Source organism: Suricata suricatta, chromosome 4, assembly GCF_006229205.1.
Source record: "Suricata suricatta isolate VVHF042 chromosome 4, meerkat_22Aug2017_6uvM2_HiC, whole genome shotgun sequence".
NCBI classification, from domain to species: domain Eukaryota; kingdom Metazoa; phylum Chordata; class Mammalia; order Carnivora; family Herpestidae; genus Suricata; species Suricata suricatta.
The window spans coordinates 158,835,176-158,851,403 of NC_043703.1; the positions used below are offsets into that span (position 1 = coordinate 158,835,176).

A 16,228-nucleotide genomic window follows, 5' to 3' on the forward strand; every position below is an offset into this window, starting at 1 on the left:
GTGGAGACACCAGAGGGAGGGCGCACGACACTTCCTGCCTGGCTTCACAATGTGGGGGAACATTCATAAGCCACATACACGAGGAAACACCTGTGAGGAGCCTGCCCTGCAGCTAAGCTGGACAGTTCATGGTGCTAAAAAGTAGGAGAGGGATTTTTCTCCACCCAAGAATCTGCTTATTAAGTAAAGGCCAATGGGAACGTACCCATGAGGACCGCCACGCTAGAAAAGAACTCAAAAACGAACAAAAAAGCACACGAAGGGATGTTCAAAGTCACTAGTCACCAGGGAGGTGAAAATCAAAACCACAATGAGATCCGCTCCGCACTTAACTAGAATGACTCTAATTTAAAAAAGGCAACTAGCAAGTGTTGGCAAGGACATGGAGCAACTGGAATCCTCGGGCACTGCTGGCGGACGTAAAATGTGGGGCCACAACGGGAAGGGTTAGCGATTCCTCGAAAAGTTAACAGCAGAATCACCACATGACCAGTGAGTCCCGTCCTTGGTACATGTGCAAAGAAACTGACAGCGGGGACTCAGATCCTTAGAGGCCAGCGCTCACGGCAGCACTGGTCACAACGGCCAAGAGGGGGAAGCCCGAGTGTCCGCCGGCAGATGCACAAAACGGGGCTCATGCGTACAAGGGACTGTTATTCACCTGCAGATGGGGAAGGAAGTTCTGATACAGGCCACAATACAGAGGAACCTGGGACACAGTACGTTTTGTGTGATTTTACTGACACGAAACATCTAGAATAGGCAAATTTACGGAAGTAAATTAGAGGTTACCTGAGGCTGGGGAGGAGGAAATGGGAAATCTTTGCTTAATAGGTACCATTTCTGTTTGGAGCGATGAAAAAGTTTTAGAAATAGACAGTGGTGATGGTCGTGCGGCACTGTGAACGTAAGTGATGCCACTGAACTGTACACTTAAAACGCAGTTAAAATTACAAGTTTTGGGGCACCTGGCAGGTGGCTCAGTTGGTTAAGCGTCAGGCTTCGGCTCAGGTCATGATCTCACAGTTTGTAGGTTCAAGCCCTGTGTCAGGCTCTGTGCTAAGAGCTAGCTCAGAGCCTGGAGCCTGCTTCAGATTCTGTACCTCCCTCTCTCTCTGACCCTCCCCTACTTGCACTGTCTCTGTCTCTCAAAAATAAGTAAAATACATTAAAAAAAATTTTTTTTAATTACAAGTTTTGTGTTATATATATTTTACCACGATTAAAAAAAAACTTCAGGAAAAAAAATTAACAAAAGGCTCTTTCCTCTAAATACTTTCAGTACGCTCCGAAAGGGCAGTTTATCCGCTCCCCAGACGCACATTGCCTAAGTGTTCTGGTGATTAAAGATACATGTTGTTTAGCTTTCCCCCTGGCCCCCCTCCCCAGTCCCACCAAAATATAACTGTTGTTTTCATAATTACACGAAACTTAAAAATATAAACAAAGCACACCAGTAAGGAGCTATGCAATACACGTCATATCAATTTGGATCTTTAATTTTTACCATATGTGATTTGTCTTTCTTTTCTTTCCATATTACTAAGCATGTACCACACGCCAGGCATCATCTGAGATACATACGTTCTGTCATTCCTTCCTCACAATACCCTTCTGAGGCATTATTACCCCTATTTACAGATGGGGCACAGAGAGGGTCAGTAATCTGCCCAGGCTTCCACAGCAAGTAAGGGACAGAACCGGCGTTCAAAGCACGCATACTGCAAAGCCTGTGCTCCTAAGTTACTGAGCAGGCAACAGAGAGGGGCAGGAAGTGGTGGGTCTGGATCTGGTGGACCTGCTGAGTGAGCTCAGGTGAGCGGAGAAACTGACGGTGCACAGCTTGCCTAACCCAGAGGGAGCCGTGGAGGTCAGATCCAAGAGCACACGGGAGTGCTCTGTTGAAAGGCTACCTTAGCAACAAGCAGTGTTTGATCGGAAACCAGCTGCGACAGCTTCTTGGGTATGTTTCTTCCCCCTTTAATGCTAGAAATCAAATTCATAGACTAACCACGTGAGGCGGTTTCAAAGCACGGATAAATTCACTGGTTTGCTGGTAATCTGTGTGAGCAGAGAAAGAAATGTAATCAACAGACATTTTCAGTGGTAACTTCTGTCCAGACATGGTAGTGATTTCTTCTGGTTCAGACATGATATGCTGTTAAAAAGAAAGAAAAATTAAAAAGAGCAAAACAAAGAAACTACCCAATCAGAAATGAAAAGGGACATTTTCTATTTTTTAATGCAGCCATAAATTCTTACATTAAGTTTAGGACCTTTAGCACACAAATCATTCTAACAGTGACGTAGTAAATATCAAATACCTATTTTCTTGAGTAAGCAAACATTCAGTCAGAAAGTAGGCAGGTTAACCAAACTTCAATGTATTTGGAATACTGGAAGTGACGACTGTAACTTAGGACTAGAAAGCCCAACTTGTATTCCCAACTATTCTCTTGCTCTAAAAAGTCACTTTTCAGACAGATGTTTCTATGCTGGAAATAGATTTTATCTTATTTTTTAAATGTTTATTTATTTATTTTGAGAGAGAGAGAGAGAGAGAAAGAATCCCAAGCAGGCTCACACCGTCGGCGCAGACCTGGACGTGGGAATTGAACTCACGAACTGTGAGATCATGACCTGAGCCAAAACCAAGAGTTGGAAGTTCAACCAACTGAGCGACCCAGGCGCCCTGCGAATCATCACGTATTTTAAGAACAAAGACAAGTCGTACAGCTAACAGCGGAAGAGAGAACGTGAGGCGTGGATGCTCAGAAACGGTCTCTAAAGTTCGGCGCGCTCTTCCTCCAATGCGTACATCCCCAAGAGCTAACACCAACCGTCCTGCGTCCTTAGGGAGGTGGACGATCAACCCAAACCCCAGCGACAGCTTTTCAAGAGACTGCGTATCAGTAAACTTCTTCAGTGAACCCGGGCACCCCTGTTTTTGTGGGCCTCAAATAGGTTCCTTCCCATACTTTCTACTGCAACAAGATGACGGCTTCTCAGACTCTAACGTGCCACCTGGGCAATTCTGATTAGGAGTCACACGGTGGTCTCATGGCTGACCTTGGCAAGTGTCCCTTCCACACAGTACCCTGCTATGATGACGCCGTTCCTCTTATCCGTGCACCAGCTTTCAAAGAGCTCTCTGGATAAGCCGCTTTGCATCATGCCCGGGGAGGCCATGACGACACTCGGACCAATGTCGTCAAAATGATCCATGCTCTACGAGAGAAAAGGGAATGGTAAAAGCATGCTAAGCACCAGGGGCTGGCAAGGCACTCCTTATTTTTAAAGAATAACGAGAAGGGAGGTGAAAAGATTGATTGCGCTACTGAAAGGGCCTCGGAGACGAGCAAACATTTGAAGTCCAGTATCTAAGTTCCTAAGCGACCGAAGCCAGGACTGGAAGGAAAACCAAGTGATGCAGAGCAGTGAGCGCACACGAACGCTTTAGACCGTCTGCTGGTAGCTGATGGGCTATTAGGACCATTTTCACTGCTTAGCAGGCAGGCAGGCAAAAAGGTAGGAGTCAAATGGCTGTCTGTTTGCCCAAGACAGAACCTTCCTCCTCAAACTGGCTTTGCACCATTCACGAATATTTTGAGCTGGCCCAAAAATCTAACCAAAAAGTTTAACATCGTTTCGAGGGAAAATGTGGCTCTAGTTCTTAAGCAATTAGCTTAAAAAAAAAACCCAAAAAACGACAGTGCTACTTAGAGCTGGAAGATGACTTCTAGAACTTGAATTATTTGGGGCATTGTTTTATTCAGATTAAAGCACTAGCTTTAATAAAACAATATATTTTTAAAACAACATTTTTTTTAACTAAGGAAAATCAGCTTTTATTGAATGCTCTAGAAAAGTAAACATATGAAACTTTTCACACATGGAGTCTGCGGTGCAAAGCAAAGAGATGATTACGTTTGGTGAGAACAGAAAAACCTAAGCCGTCACTAAGGTATTTTCCTCACCAGGACTTTGTCCTTCCTCTTCCTCAGCACTCACCTTGAGGTTACTAATGTGCTTGAACACAAAGGGATTGTTGATGTTGATCTGTTTGCGGATTTTGTCATTCATGGCGTTGACGTACGTCTGGTACACCGCCATGCACTTCTTGGCCAAAGACGACGCGTAGTATATGGGGATGTCGTGGAGCTCCGGGTGGTTCTGCCAGTACTCGTCTAGAGGGGTTTCACAAGACACAAACTCCTTTGGTTATGTGGGATGAACGGTTCAAACAACGAATGAGGTCTGCGATTAATTTTAAGAAATTCAGACATCCAAGAAATAAAATGTAACTATGTATATACAACTATCTATATCGATATCTAAATAAAAAAACTACATACACATATATATACATGTTGTTCTCCTGCAATTTCCACAAATCACTAACTTAGCAAAGATATCAAGGTTTGGAACCTCCTGGAGTGTTAGAAATACACTTTGTAATTGTGAGCACACAACAGTTTGCTCACCACGTCAGCTATGTCTGCAGTAACTATGACCCTGTCTAGGGGAACGTCAGAGTTAAGACATCGCTGTGCACAAGATGGAAGCCAGGGCTGGGGGTGCCGGGCTTGGACCTTGCTGGTTTCCTCTCTCAGGGTCCCTTCCGGTCCCTCCCGCAGTTGGCCTCCTCGTGGCTCTGCACCTGGTGGGCCTCCCCCAAGGCTTGGCCCTGCCTGCAGACACCCAGGTAACAGTAAGTGGGCGCTCCTTCCTCGTATGCATTCCTACTGGGTCGTGCCTCCTGCCCTCAGGAAGGGCCCTGTTCCAGGCTTGCTTCCCATTTTTCCTGAACAGTCTGGGGACACCAATATCTTCCAGTACATTCCCTCTTGCTGTAGTCCATCAGCCCACTGTGGGCTGCTTGTAACTGAGGCTCTAGCTTCTGCCCCTTGGTTTCCCTTAGTGACCCTGTTGTTATGTGTTAGCTCCACCAGCAGCGGCTGCTATTTCCTGAGCACAGAATCTGTGCTGGGTGCTGGGCAGGGCTCACAGAGGTGTGTGCTGGGTGCTGGGCAGGCTCACAGAGGTGTGTGCTGGGTGCTGGGCAGGCTCACAGAGGTGTATGCTGGGTGCTGGGCAGGCTCACAGAGGGTGTCTGCAACCACAGAGCGCGAGCACAGGCCGCATCTTACAGAAGGAATGGAGGCTCAGAAACACCGAACCACTTGCCAACACGCAAGATCACATATCAGAATGTGGGCAGCGAGCATCTGATCCTGACGGACGGCCTGAGGCCTGGGGACGCAGCCTCCGGATGGAGAGCGCGCCCCTTCACTCAACACATGTTGGCCCCCCTTATGCTTTAGCTGCAATGTGAGGCGCAGAAGCTACAGTAGAGCAGGGAAGGGACTTTCAGGCTCTGAAGGTTTCCTAAGTGCCTGGCCCCGGCTAGGCTAACACTTCTTTTTTTCAAATTGAAATAAAAAGTGTAACTGACATATCCCATTAGTACATCACAGTGATTCGATACTTTTATGCATTACAAAATGATGCCCTACTACCATCCGTCGCCAAGATTATTACAAAGGACTAACTGTACCCCCTGTGCTGTGTGCCGCATTTCCATAACTCACTTCTCTTATAACTGGAACCTGTACCTCTTAGCCCTTCACCTGTTCTGCTCGACTCCCAAGCTCCCCCACCTCCGGCAATCAAGTTTGCTGTGTCTATCTAGGAATCTGTTTCTGTTTGGTTTTGCTTATTCTTACCTATTATTTTTAAAAGATTAAAAAAACCCACTTAATTATTAACTAGTTTGAGAGAGAGCAAGCTCAAGCAGGAGAGGGGCAAAGAGAGAATCCCAAGCAGGCTCCACGCTGTCAGTGTAGAGCCCGATGCAGAGCTCGATTTCACCGTGAGATCATGACCTGAGCTGAAATCAAGACTCAGGTGCTTAACCAACTGAGCCACCCAGGAGCCTGTTTTGTTTTTTAGATTCTACAGGTAAGTGAAGTCATACGGTGTTCGTCTTTCTGTCTGACTTATTTCACTATGTAATACTCTCCAGTTCCATCCATGTTGTTGCAAATGGCAAGACTTTGTTCTTTTTATGGTGGAGTAACATTCTCCGTTGTGTATATATATGTATACACACCACATCTTTATCCATTCATTCATCAATGAACACTTGGTCATTTTCATGTCCTAGCTATTGTAAAGCTACAATGAACACAGGTGCATATATGTCTTTAAATTGGTGTTTTTGGGGTGCATGGGTGGCTCAGTTTGTTAAGTAGTCATGATCTCGCAGTTTGTTGAGTTTGAGCCCCGCATTTGGGCTCTCTGCTGTCAGCATCAAGCCTGGAGCCTGCTTTGGATTCTGTATCTCCCTCTCTCTCTGCCCCCTCCCCGACTCGCCCTTTCCTCTCTTTCTGTCTCTCTCAAAAATAAACATTAAAAAAAATTTTTTTTAGGGGCGCCTGGGTGGCTCAGTCAGTTAAGTGGCTGGCTTCAGCTCAGGTCATGATCTCGTGGTTTGTGAGTTCGAGCCCCGTGTCAGGTTCTGTGCTGATGGCTCGGGAGCCTGGAGCCTGCTTTGGATTCTGTGTCTCCCTCTCTCTCTCTCTCTCTCTCTCTCTGCCCCTCCCCCACGTGTACTCTCTCTCAAAAATAAATAAAACATAAAAAAAAAGTAAATGCATTAAATACCTAGTATGCTATTTACATTTATTATTTCTAATTTTTAAGGCAGTTCATCTCCGTCTTATAGATTAGGAAAACTGAGGCTGAAAAAAGGTTGAACAGTGTGGGAATGGTATTTTTCTACTTGATTTATAAGTGAAAACTCTATATATAAGGACAGGGACTTTTTCTGTCATGGAGGTCACAAATATATTTCCTGCTTGCCCTCTGGTTTATTCTGCCCAAGTTTTTACTGGTGAAATTAAAAATTTTAGTGATACCAAAGTTTTCACATATGCTTTTCTTTCTCAAATACCTTGCATTGCATACTGCAATGCAAGATTACATCACATCTCCTATTTTGTGGGTGTGTGTGTGTGTGTGTGTGTGTGCGTGCGCGAGTGTGTGTGTTTGTGGCCAAATTTTAAATATCAGAGAAAAGTTGAACTTGCCCCAGGTCGCATGGCCAGAACAGAGGTTTGAAAGCACTCATTCACACGGCTGTCCTGTTGCTACACTACATCACATCACACGGGAGACTTTAGGGGAAAAGGCACAACCAACTGCAGAGAGGAGTCCTAATATATGCCCTGAGGGTAGACTTGCCAGATAAAAATACCAAACACCAAATTAAACTTGAACTTCAGATAAAAAACACAAGATTTTCAGTATAAGAATATACACCAGGGGCGCCTGGGTGGCTCAGTCGGTTAAGCCTCCAACTTCGGCTCAGGTCGGATCTCACGTTCGTGGGTTCGAGCCCCGCATCAGGCTCTGTGCTGACGGCTAGCTCAGAGCCTGGAGCCTGCTTCCAGTTCTGTGTCTCCTTCTCTCCCTGACCCTCCCCCTCTCATGCTCTGTCTCTCCTGTATCAAAAATTAATAAAAAAAACATTAAAAAAAAAAAAAAAAAAGAATATACACCAAATGCTTGAGACACCTGTGCCTAAGTACCATTCGTTGTTTTTCTTAAGTTAAAATTTAACTGGTGTCTGGTATTTTTGTGTGCTGAATCTGGTGGCCCGATTTGATGGTAACAACACGGTTTCACCTCCCCCATTTCTTCTGCTCTCCAATTACTTTGTTGCGGAGACTTTTTAGTTCGAGACTTCTGAGGACAGATCTGACTTGCAGTTAGTAAAAAAAGGAGCAAGAGGAAACTGGACTGGGTGAACACCAGTCCTGCTGTGCTCGCTCTCCCAGGTCAGCTTTGGAGCTGAGGTCATTACTCCATTTCTCCTGTTTTCCTTTCGTGTAACAGGGCCAGACTTCTCACCATCCTAGAGACGGAAGAGCCGAGGGCAAGAGCCTGATGTGACCGCCTCTAGTTCTTCACACGGAAGCCGTGTCCACGCAAGGCGCGTAGTCAGTCTTCAAGAAGAGTGCTTTCCCCACCCAGAATCTCAGAACGTTTGAGTTAGAATCGTTAAATATAAACACACGCAGAGTGGCACCCACTGCCCTTCTGAGTGCAAAAACGTGTGCGTGCTCACTGAAGTATTGGAAAGCAGAGAAAAGCAGAAAATAAAAAAGAAATCATCTACTCTCTCATTACCCAGATTTAACATCTTTCCAGTCACTGGTGCCTTTTTTTGTTGTTTTTTTTAAGATTTTGGTCGTAAGTAATCTATACATCCAATGCGGGGATCGAGCTTAGAATCTCGAGATCAAGTCTCATGCTCCACCAACTGAGTCAGCCAGGTGCCCCTATTTGTATGTTTTTAACTAGGTTTAGGTACATACTGTTTTGAATGCTAACTTTCTGGTCCCAATTAATATATATATTTTTAGGTAGGCTCCATATCCAACACGAAGCTCAACGCGGGGCTTGAACTAACTCATGATCCTGATATCAAGACCTGAACTGAGATCAAGAGACCAGGTACTTACCCGACAGCCCCCCAGGCCACTGGTCCAATTACATTTTATATGTTTTACATATTATATGCATGTATTTTACACACAAACATATAATTACTCATCAGTGACATGATCTTCTCCTATAGGTGATATTTTCTGACATAATATTTCTTTAAAAATACTGAAACAATGAACACTCTTATTTGTAAAGTTGTCTTTATATCATTTATTTCCTACATGTTGTACTGCCGGATCAAAGGATACCGTATTTTTCGGCCTTCTGAGCTCACTGCACAGAATTCTGATGCTGACGGCAACCAGGGGGGTGCCACCTATATGCCCAGCAGCAGCGCCAAAAGGGCCGCTGTTTCTCAGGCCTTATAGCACCATTTAGATGCAGAAACCGCAGCCCAGGAAGGCAGAATGACCTATCCAAGGCCAGGACATTATCTTGACAGAACCACACTCCAAGATTGAGGATCCCCAAGTATAAAGGAAAAGGCATACCCAAGATCAAGAGCAGCTCCTGAGCCCTTCCAAGGGCAAAGACAGGAATGAGGCCTCTGCCCCCTCTGTTGACAATGTCGTGAACCGTGTTACAGAACCTTGCCTCTCGCTCTTCACGCTTCTCGTGGATGTGGGTCCCATACGTAGACTCCTAAATAACACATTAAAGTATGAGACCAAGACAGACGAGTTTCAAGGAATACAAAAGTGGAACATCAATAAAATGCAGAAGCAACACGATTCCCTGGTCCATTACCATGCCATTTACCTGAACACATGTTGTTATAATACTAATTGAGAATAAGAGCAAATAAAAATGTTAGATTTCAGATCTGGCTAAGCAGTAAGAAACTTTCAGAAAGTGGAATCAAGATTGGAGCACCTGGGTGGCTCAGCTGGTTAAGCATCCAACTTTGGCTCAGATCATGATCCTGTGGTTTGTGGGTTTGAGCCCTATGTCCGGCTCCATGCTGGCAGTGCGGAGCCTGCTTGGGATTCTCTCTCTTCCTCTCTCTCTGTCCCTCCCCCACCCGCACTTTCTCTCTCAAAATAAAGAAACTTAAAAAAAATTTTTAAAAAGACAATGGGATAAGAAAATTTTCCAAAATAGTATCTTCCCTGCTCAAGATAATTCTAGGTCTTCCTATTTTTTAAACGAATTTGCTTTCCATTGATGGGGAAAAGGGTATTTCTCCCACCTTTGATAAGTCAGAGTTCATAAACCAGAAATAGATATTATTTCTTACAGTTCTAAGAATATTCCCTGACCCTTACTACGCGTGGCCCATTGGCCAGCAGCAAGGACATCCCCAGAGCCTGGTGGACATGCTGAATCTGAGGCCCCACCAGACTTGAGTAGAATCTGCATTTTAACAACATAACCAGATGATTCAGATGCAAAAATCAAAGTTTCAGAAGTACTGCTCTAAAGTACCAGATATAATGAAAATAATTATTTTTTCTGAGAGTTATAAAGAAACACTTCCCTTAAATGAAGGCCAATTTATACTCAGGATACCATTAGCTGAGTGAAAATCAATTCATTTACATGTTGCTGTGGACAGCAAAATGCCCTGGTCTCCCACACTTGGGCGGTTGGGGGATGCTCTCGGCGGTGAGGCAGAAACTGTTCTTGCATGTTGAACTAAACATACCTGGTATTCCTATATACGCCACAGGCCCAAAAGATCTCTCTCCTAGTCCCTGACCTCTGTCATCAACTCACATTTATTAATTTGCTCCTTATCAACCAGACCACCACCCCCCATCAAAAGCTCTGCACAGTTAATTTTTTATTCATTCTTGTGAATTGCAATCTAGTAGGGAGACAGGACACACACACAAAGTTATGAGCTGAAAGGCAGTCACCATGGCAAAGGCAGTGGGGTCACACCACTTCTACACAACCCTTAAGATGGTCTATGATTTTGAGGTAATATCTTTAGACAAGAATAGTTAGGAGATATTATATTATCTCTGATATGAGACTACAATTAACACATTTAACAGCAAGAAAGTGGATCTGCCAAAAAAAAAAAAAAAAAGAAAGAAAGAAAGAAAAGAATTTAAAACACTAGATATGTTGGGTGGCTTAGTCGGTTAAGTGTCTGACTTCAGCTCAGGTCATGATCTCACGGTTCTTGAGTTCGAGCCCGGCGTTGGGGTCTGTGCTGACAGCTCAGAGCCCGGAGCCTGTTTCAGATTCTGTTGTCTCTTTCTGTTTCTCTGTCCCTGCCCTGCTTGTGCTCTGTCTCTCTCTTTCTCTCAAATATAAATACACATTAAAAAAAAAAAACTACATACATTCACATCCAATAACCTGTATTATGAAAATGAGATCATGTTTTTTTTCCCACTAGAAAAATTCTGCTTACATTACACTAAAATACATAGCACTAGGGTGCCTGGGTGGCTCAGTTGATGAAGTGTCCAGCTCTTGATTTCAGTTCAGGTCATCATCTCATGATTCGTGAGTTCAAGCCCTACATCAGGCTCCACGTTGTCAGTGTACATATTCTCTCTCTCTCTGCCCTTCTCCTGCTCACACTTGCTCTCTCCCTCTTTCAAAATAAATAAATGTTAAAAAAAATAATAAAATAAAATACACCACACTACTACTTACAATAATGAGAATGTCAGGTTTAATGTTCGGAATTTCAGCTGCCATTAAGTGTCTATCTTCTTGCCTTGAGAAATCACCTGTGTACAAAAGCTGTGAAAAAAATAAAGTTAGGAAGTTAGGATTTTGCAAGGCTGTGTTTTACTAGCGAATATACTTAGCTCATAAAATCAGAAGGTGAAGTTCAGTAGACACAACATCCCACAACTGATGAAACTTAGATGCGATACTTCTAATAATTCAAAGTGTGTAACTTAGTTCAATCGTAAACCATCCAGTGTTTCAATTATTCCAACTTAACTTGGGGGAATGATGCATCCAGCACAGGTAACCTGCATATTAATAAACTTGAGAAGTGCTCTGAACATCCCAGAGAAAAAGGGCATGACGAGGAAAGAAATCTGAGGTATATGGAAAAACCACGTAAAATGGAAGATAGAAAACCTAGGAGGGTAAGCACCAAATTTCACACGGGAATATCGATCTGCCTTAGTGTTATTTTCTATTTATTTTCTTGTGTCTCTGAGCAAACCGTAAGGATAAGTGATTTAGGAAGACTCAGTATAACTCGACATGTGAACATTTTGTCTGTGAACAGCTGCTAAGTATTCAGGACAATATTACACTAGGGAATCGATTCTCAGCTCTGCCTACACATAGGAATCACCTAGAAAACTTAAAAAGAAAAAAAAACAAACAGAAAAAGGGCAAAGCCACACCCTCAGATGGACTCAATGAGTGTTCTTAACGAGGCTCCCTCAGGGACCCAACATGCGCCAGACGTAGACGCCGGTGCTGCCGTCCATCTATCCTTTACAAGTTCATTGACTCCCTTCACCTTTTTAGCTCAAGGATGGTGGCAGAGATCCGTTCCGATTACGCCTGTCACTCACGAAGCGGCCCCTGCAGGGGTTTACACGTGAACCCCAGAACATCAAGGGGACGTGGATGCCAAATCACAGTTTACTGTTAAATGGGTGCAGCCAGAAAGTTCTACCCTCATCATTCTCCTAAAGGATGCTGGAAAGGAGCTAATCCTATGATAGCATGAAGGAACGTTAATCTTTTGAGAAGCTCACTTTGCTCTTTCTAGTCTCGACAGAGGAAGTCCTACTGTGGGGGTATGAACTGTGATATTTAAAGGAAAAAGTCTCAACTTAATTCTCTCCTACATTTCAGTGTGTAGACACTCCCCAAGTCTCAGGGAACTTCCTCTAGTATTACTTGCGGGCACAAAGCTCCGCACCCCTTTCTTCTGGGGGGGACGTCGCCAGAGCGGAAGTACCTTCACGCCCGCGATCTCAATCATGAACATGGCGGCCCCGAGGACGTGGCCTGCGTGGTAACACCAGAACTTGATTCCTGCAACTTCTTTCACTTCATGAAAGTTGATGGTTTCGATCTTGTCCATGCTCTCTTCCAAATCTGTCTCCGTATACAGCATGTCGTCTGCTGATATATTACTAAATTGTCAAAAATGTCAACAACAACAAAAATTAAAGGTCAGACTTTTTAAACTCTTTGAACTCAGAGACTGTCTGTGAATGAAATAGCCACCATGTTAGTTCACCTTATGGATTATGCTATTTAGAATCTCTTGGGCATTTTGTGTTATTTTTTCATTCCGCAATTACAACAATAAAAATGTTTGGTGTATACAGCTACAAAACGTGATTTTAAGCAAAGTACATAGTAAATTAAGGCAAAGTACTCTATGACAGTATTTCTCCACGTTTTTTCTGCCCCAACCCTGCGGAGTGATAAACTCGCTCATAAACTCATATACACTGCACAGAGATTCTCCCAACAGGATGTGAGAAGATTTCTCTACGAAGTGTCAAAAAAGTTTTCCCCTGAAAATTATACTAACGTACTTCTAGCAAAGCAAAAGAGAGTGGTGGCTAAGGACACAGACTCTGGTGCCAGGTGGCCTCGGTCTAAATCTCAGCTTTGTCTTTCACCATGATCATCACAGGCAAGTCACCCAGCCTCTCCGTGCCTCGGTTCCATCACCTGTACAATGGGATTCTTAACGGAACCGATACCATGAAGCTGATAGGAAGACTTGGTGAGTTAACATGTTGAGGGGGGCGCGCTGTCTGCACACGGTAAACATAAAGAGTTATGCAGTAGGATTATTACTAAGGGAACGTCCCCCATTCTTCTGTGTTTATACGGGAAGAGTAATAAATTGTATCCGAGCGGCTCTGGGAGTGTACAAACAGCCAGCTTCCCAAGGCTAATGCTGTAGGCGTCACAAAGTACTACTAGCTTTTCTGATTATCCTCTTACAACGAGAAAAAAACTTCCGTGGGAAACTTTCATTTAAGATGGTAATTTGCTTTGATCAAATAACCTAAAATAACATTTCCGTATATATCACTGTATCATGTACTTGATCTTAAATTTTAATATAACAGTACAATTCTGTTTATAGAACACTGTTAGCATACCTAACAATTCACCCAAATTACAAAGATTCAAAAGGGTATAAAAAATTCGTAAAGACTTTATGGCCAGGAAGGTGCCAGGCACATGCTGGGTATCTGAGGAGTTGACAATGAATGATAAATTAAGGACATCCCTGTGAATCAAAAGAGTGTCTCACTTCAAAACATAAAAAGGTCCCTATCTTGAACTCCATGTGTTCTGTAGAATCAAAGTCCTGTGTAAATCAAATAGAGTAATTTACCTAACTTTGACGTAATCCGAGAGAAGCCATCTATAAATAGCTTTTGTGGCGTGAGTCATAAATGTTCTTCCTTTGAAACTTGTCTTCTGTAGAAACCAGGGCAAAGCTCCACAATGATCTAGATGGAAACTTAAAAAAGAATCAAGAAGATTCTGTCAATTCTTAAAGTATTATCCATCATATACCACGTGAAATGACAGGAAATGAAACCACTGCATATGGATGCTTTCAGGACACCGAGCATAGGTTACATGCAGAGGGCAGGGATAATGCATCCAGTTCTAGCATAAAAAAGATACTGGAAGTATTTTCTAAACATCAAAATATTTACCAGTGATACTTATGCAAGGAGGAACACACCCAAACCTCCTCTTGACAGCCAGAATTATAATGAGCACTTCAGTGGTGTGAAGGTAAAACATTTAAATGAAGCTCCTAATGAATGTGTCAAGGACAGTGACCTCAAGGAGATATTCTGGAAAAGGGCTTTCTGGATCTCAAGTTTTACAGGGATCCAAGGTATAGGCTATCTCTTTCTCACTTACTCTACAAGTAGAAAAGTAAGTTTTTCATAGTAACTTGTCTCTCAAGTTAAATTTATTTTGAGAACAAGAGAGAGAGCACGTGTGTGTACAAGCGGGCACAAATGGGGGAGGGGCAGAGAGAGAGGGAACCCCAAGCAGGCTTCATTCTGTCAGTGTAGAGCCTGATGCAGGGCTTGATTTCATGGACTGTGAGATCATGATGACTTGAGCCAAGGTCAAGAGTCGGACGCTTAACCGACAGAGCCACTCAGGCGCCCGTAAGTGTCTCTAACCTGCAATGCCAAGACGCAGTGTTGTCTTACCCAAATGCAATGTGCTTCCTAAGAGAATCTTAAAATCTGATAATGACCTTTATAGGACACGTCTTGAAAGACAGTCTTTCTTTCTTTCTAAACAAAGAAAAGAACTTACTGACTAATTAAAAGGAGATCGATCTCAGCTGGGTCAATTAAATCAATGTAAGGAAGGGCGTCCATTCCCTCTAGGCCAGGGTGGATCCCACAGTCCAACTGAAAGAGAAAAAAAAGGATCAGAATCCTGCCCATTTGATTAAAACTTACTTAATAAACAGACAATATTTATGACAAATCCATCACACACGTAAGCAAGGTGGACTGCATACACGGACATCTGGAATCCAATTCTTACCTAACATGGCAAATAAGCCATTAACAATTCTACCTTCCCAAATATAAAATACAGCCCACGTTTAAGTCGTAGGAAGTGAGATCTAAGAGGCCTTCCTTCCAGCTGGTTTTGTGAATGCAAACTAACAGTGCACGAACTCTTTTTCAAAAAACCTTGGCTGTCAGAAGATGATAATCAAAAATGGGAAACTTGCCAGGTTAGGGCAACGTTAAGTATTTTAACGCATTAGCGAATGAATTCTTAAAGGCAGTCATTAACGAGTTACCTACTCATACTGGGGGCATCACTACCACATTAATACAATAACTGACTAACACGATGACCGTATCTGACACACGCCTGTTCTTTAACGGTCAGTGAAGCCGAGAAGTGGAACCACAGGAACAGGATGGGCCACGAAGTGCCTTTCTCGCGTGGACCACGTAAGTCATCTCTCTGCCTCCTGTCTCTGAGAGAAGGAAATGGGCGAAGAGGAGCAGCCTGCCTTGCCCACGGTCAGGGGCCAGCTCCCCATCCCCCGAGGGAAGCTTAGGTATCCCCGCTGCTGAACCAGGGCTCTACCATCCGGGCAGCGTGGGGGCGGCTGGAGCACGGCTCTGGCAGGGCCGCCTTCCGAGGTGGGCGGGGCCAGTTAGTCTGACTCCGCCCTCCATGAGCAGGAGAGGGACCATGAACACGTAAGAGTTTAGGAGACCTGGCTGACAATTTTACCACTTTAGAATATATCTTCTCAGTTAAAGTTTTGTCAAATCACTAACGAGGAGCATATTAGTTATTCCCAATAACATTATACAGCACAGACTACACATACCAACCACGACATTGTTCTGGGAGCTGAACAGACAGCCACCGTACCAGGAAAGACCTAACCCCCTGACTAGAAAATAATTACCATGATTTTTCTTCCTTTGAACTCCAGGATAATACATGATCTTCCGACTTCTTGCCCGGCTCCACTGCAGACATTCAAGGGGAGAAGTAAAAATAATTAAAAGCAATTAAAATCAAGCCCCAAAATCCAAACTTAAAAAAAAAAATAATTTAAATAGTGCTCCATTTTGCTGGTAACACTTATCTGAGGCAGGTAAGAGTTCTAGAAACTTACAAAGATAGGGAAGAACGGTGTCAGTGTGGGAAAAGATGGAAAGTGACCCTCGAGAGGTCAGGGATTTTGCAGTTGCTAAAACTTGAGAGGAGAAGGTGCGGGGACAAGAAGCCC

General features: G+C 43.7%; 1 protein-coding gene across 3 annotated transcripts in view; it reads right to left on the reverse strand.

Moving 5' to 3' along the window:
* The window catches only part of CPSF3 (cleavage and polyadenylation specific factor 3), a 40,240-nt gene that overhangs the window by 19,147 nt on the left and 4,865 nt on the right, over positions 1-16,228 (reverse strand). For all 3 annotated transcript variants that reach the window (XM_029938332.1, XM_029938333.1, XM_029938334.1), the window contains exons 2-10: positions 15,902-15,965; positions 14,773-14,870; positions 13,817-13,945; positions 12,410-12,587; positions 11,128-11,217; positions 9,006-9,156; positions 4,012-4,187; positions 3,070-3,228; positions 2,012-2,158 (exon numbers count right to left, since the gene is read on the reverse strand). In XM_029938332.1, coding sequence (XP_029794192.1) covers positions 2,012-2,158; positions 3,070-3,228; positions 4,012-4,187; positions 9,006-9,156; positions 11,128-11,217; positions 12,410-12,587; positions 13,817-13,945; positions 14,773-14,870; positions 15,902-15,965 — 1,192 coding nt within the window. The remainder of the gene's footprint in view (positions 1-2,011; positions 2,159-3,069; positions 3,229-4,011; positions 4,188-9,005; positions 9,157-11,127; positions 11,218-12,409; positions 12,588-13,816; positions 13,946-14,772; positions 14,871-15,901; positions 15,966-16,228) is intronic.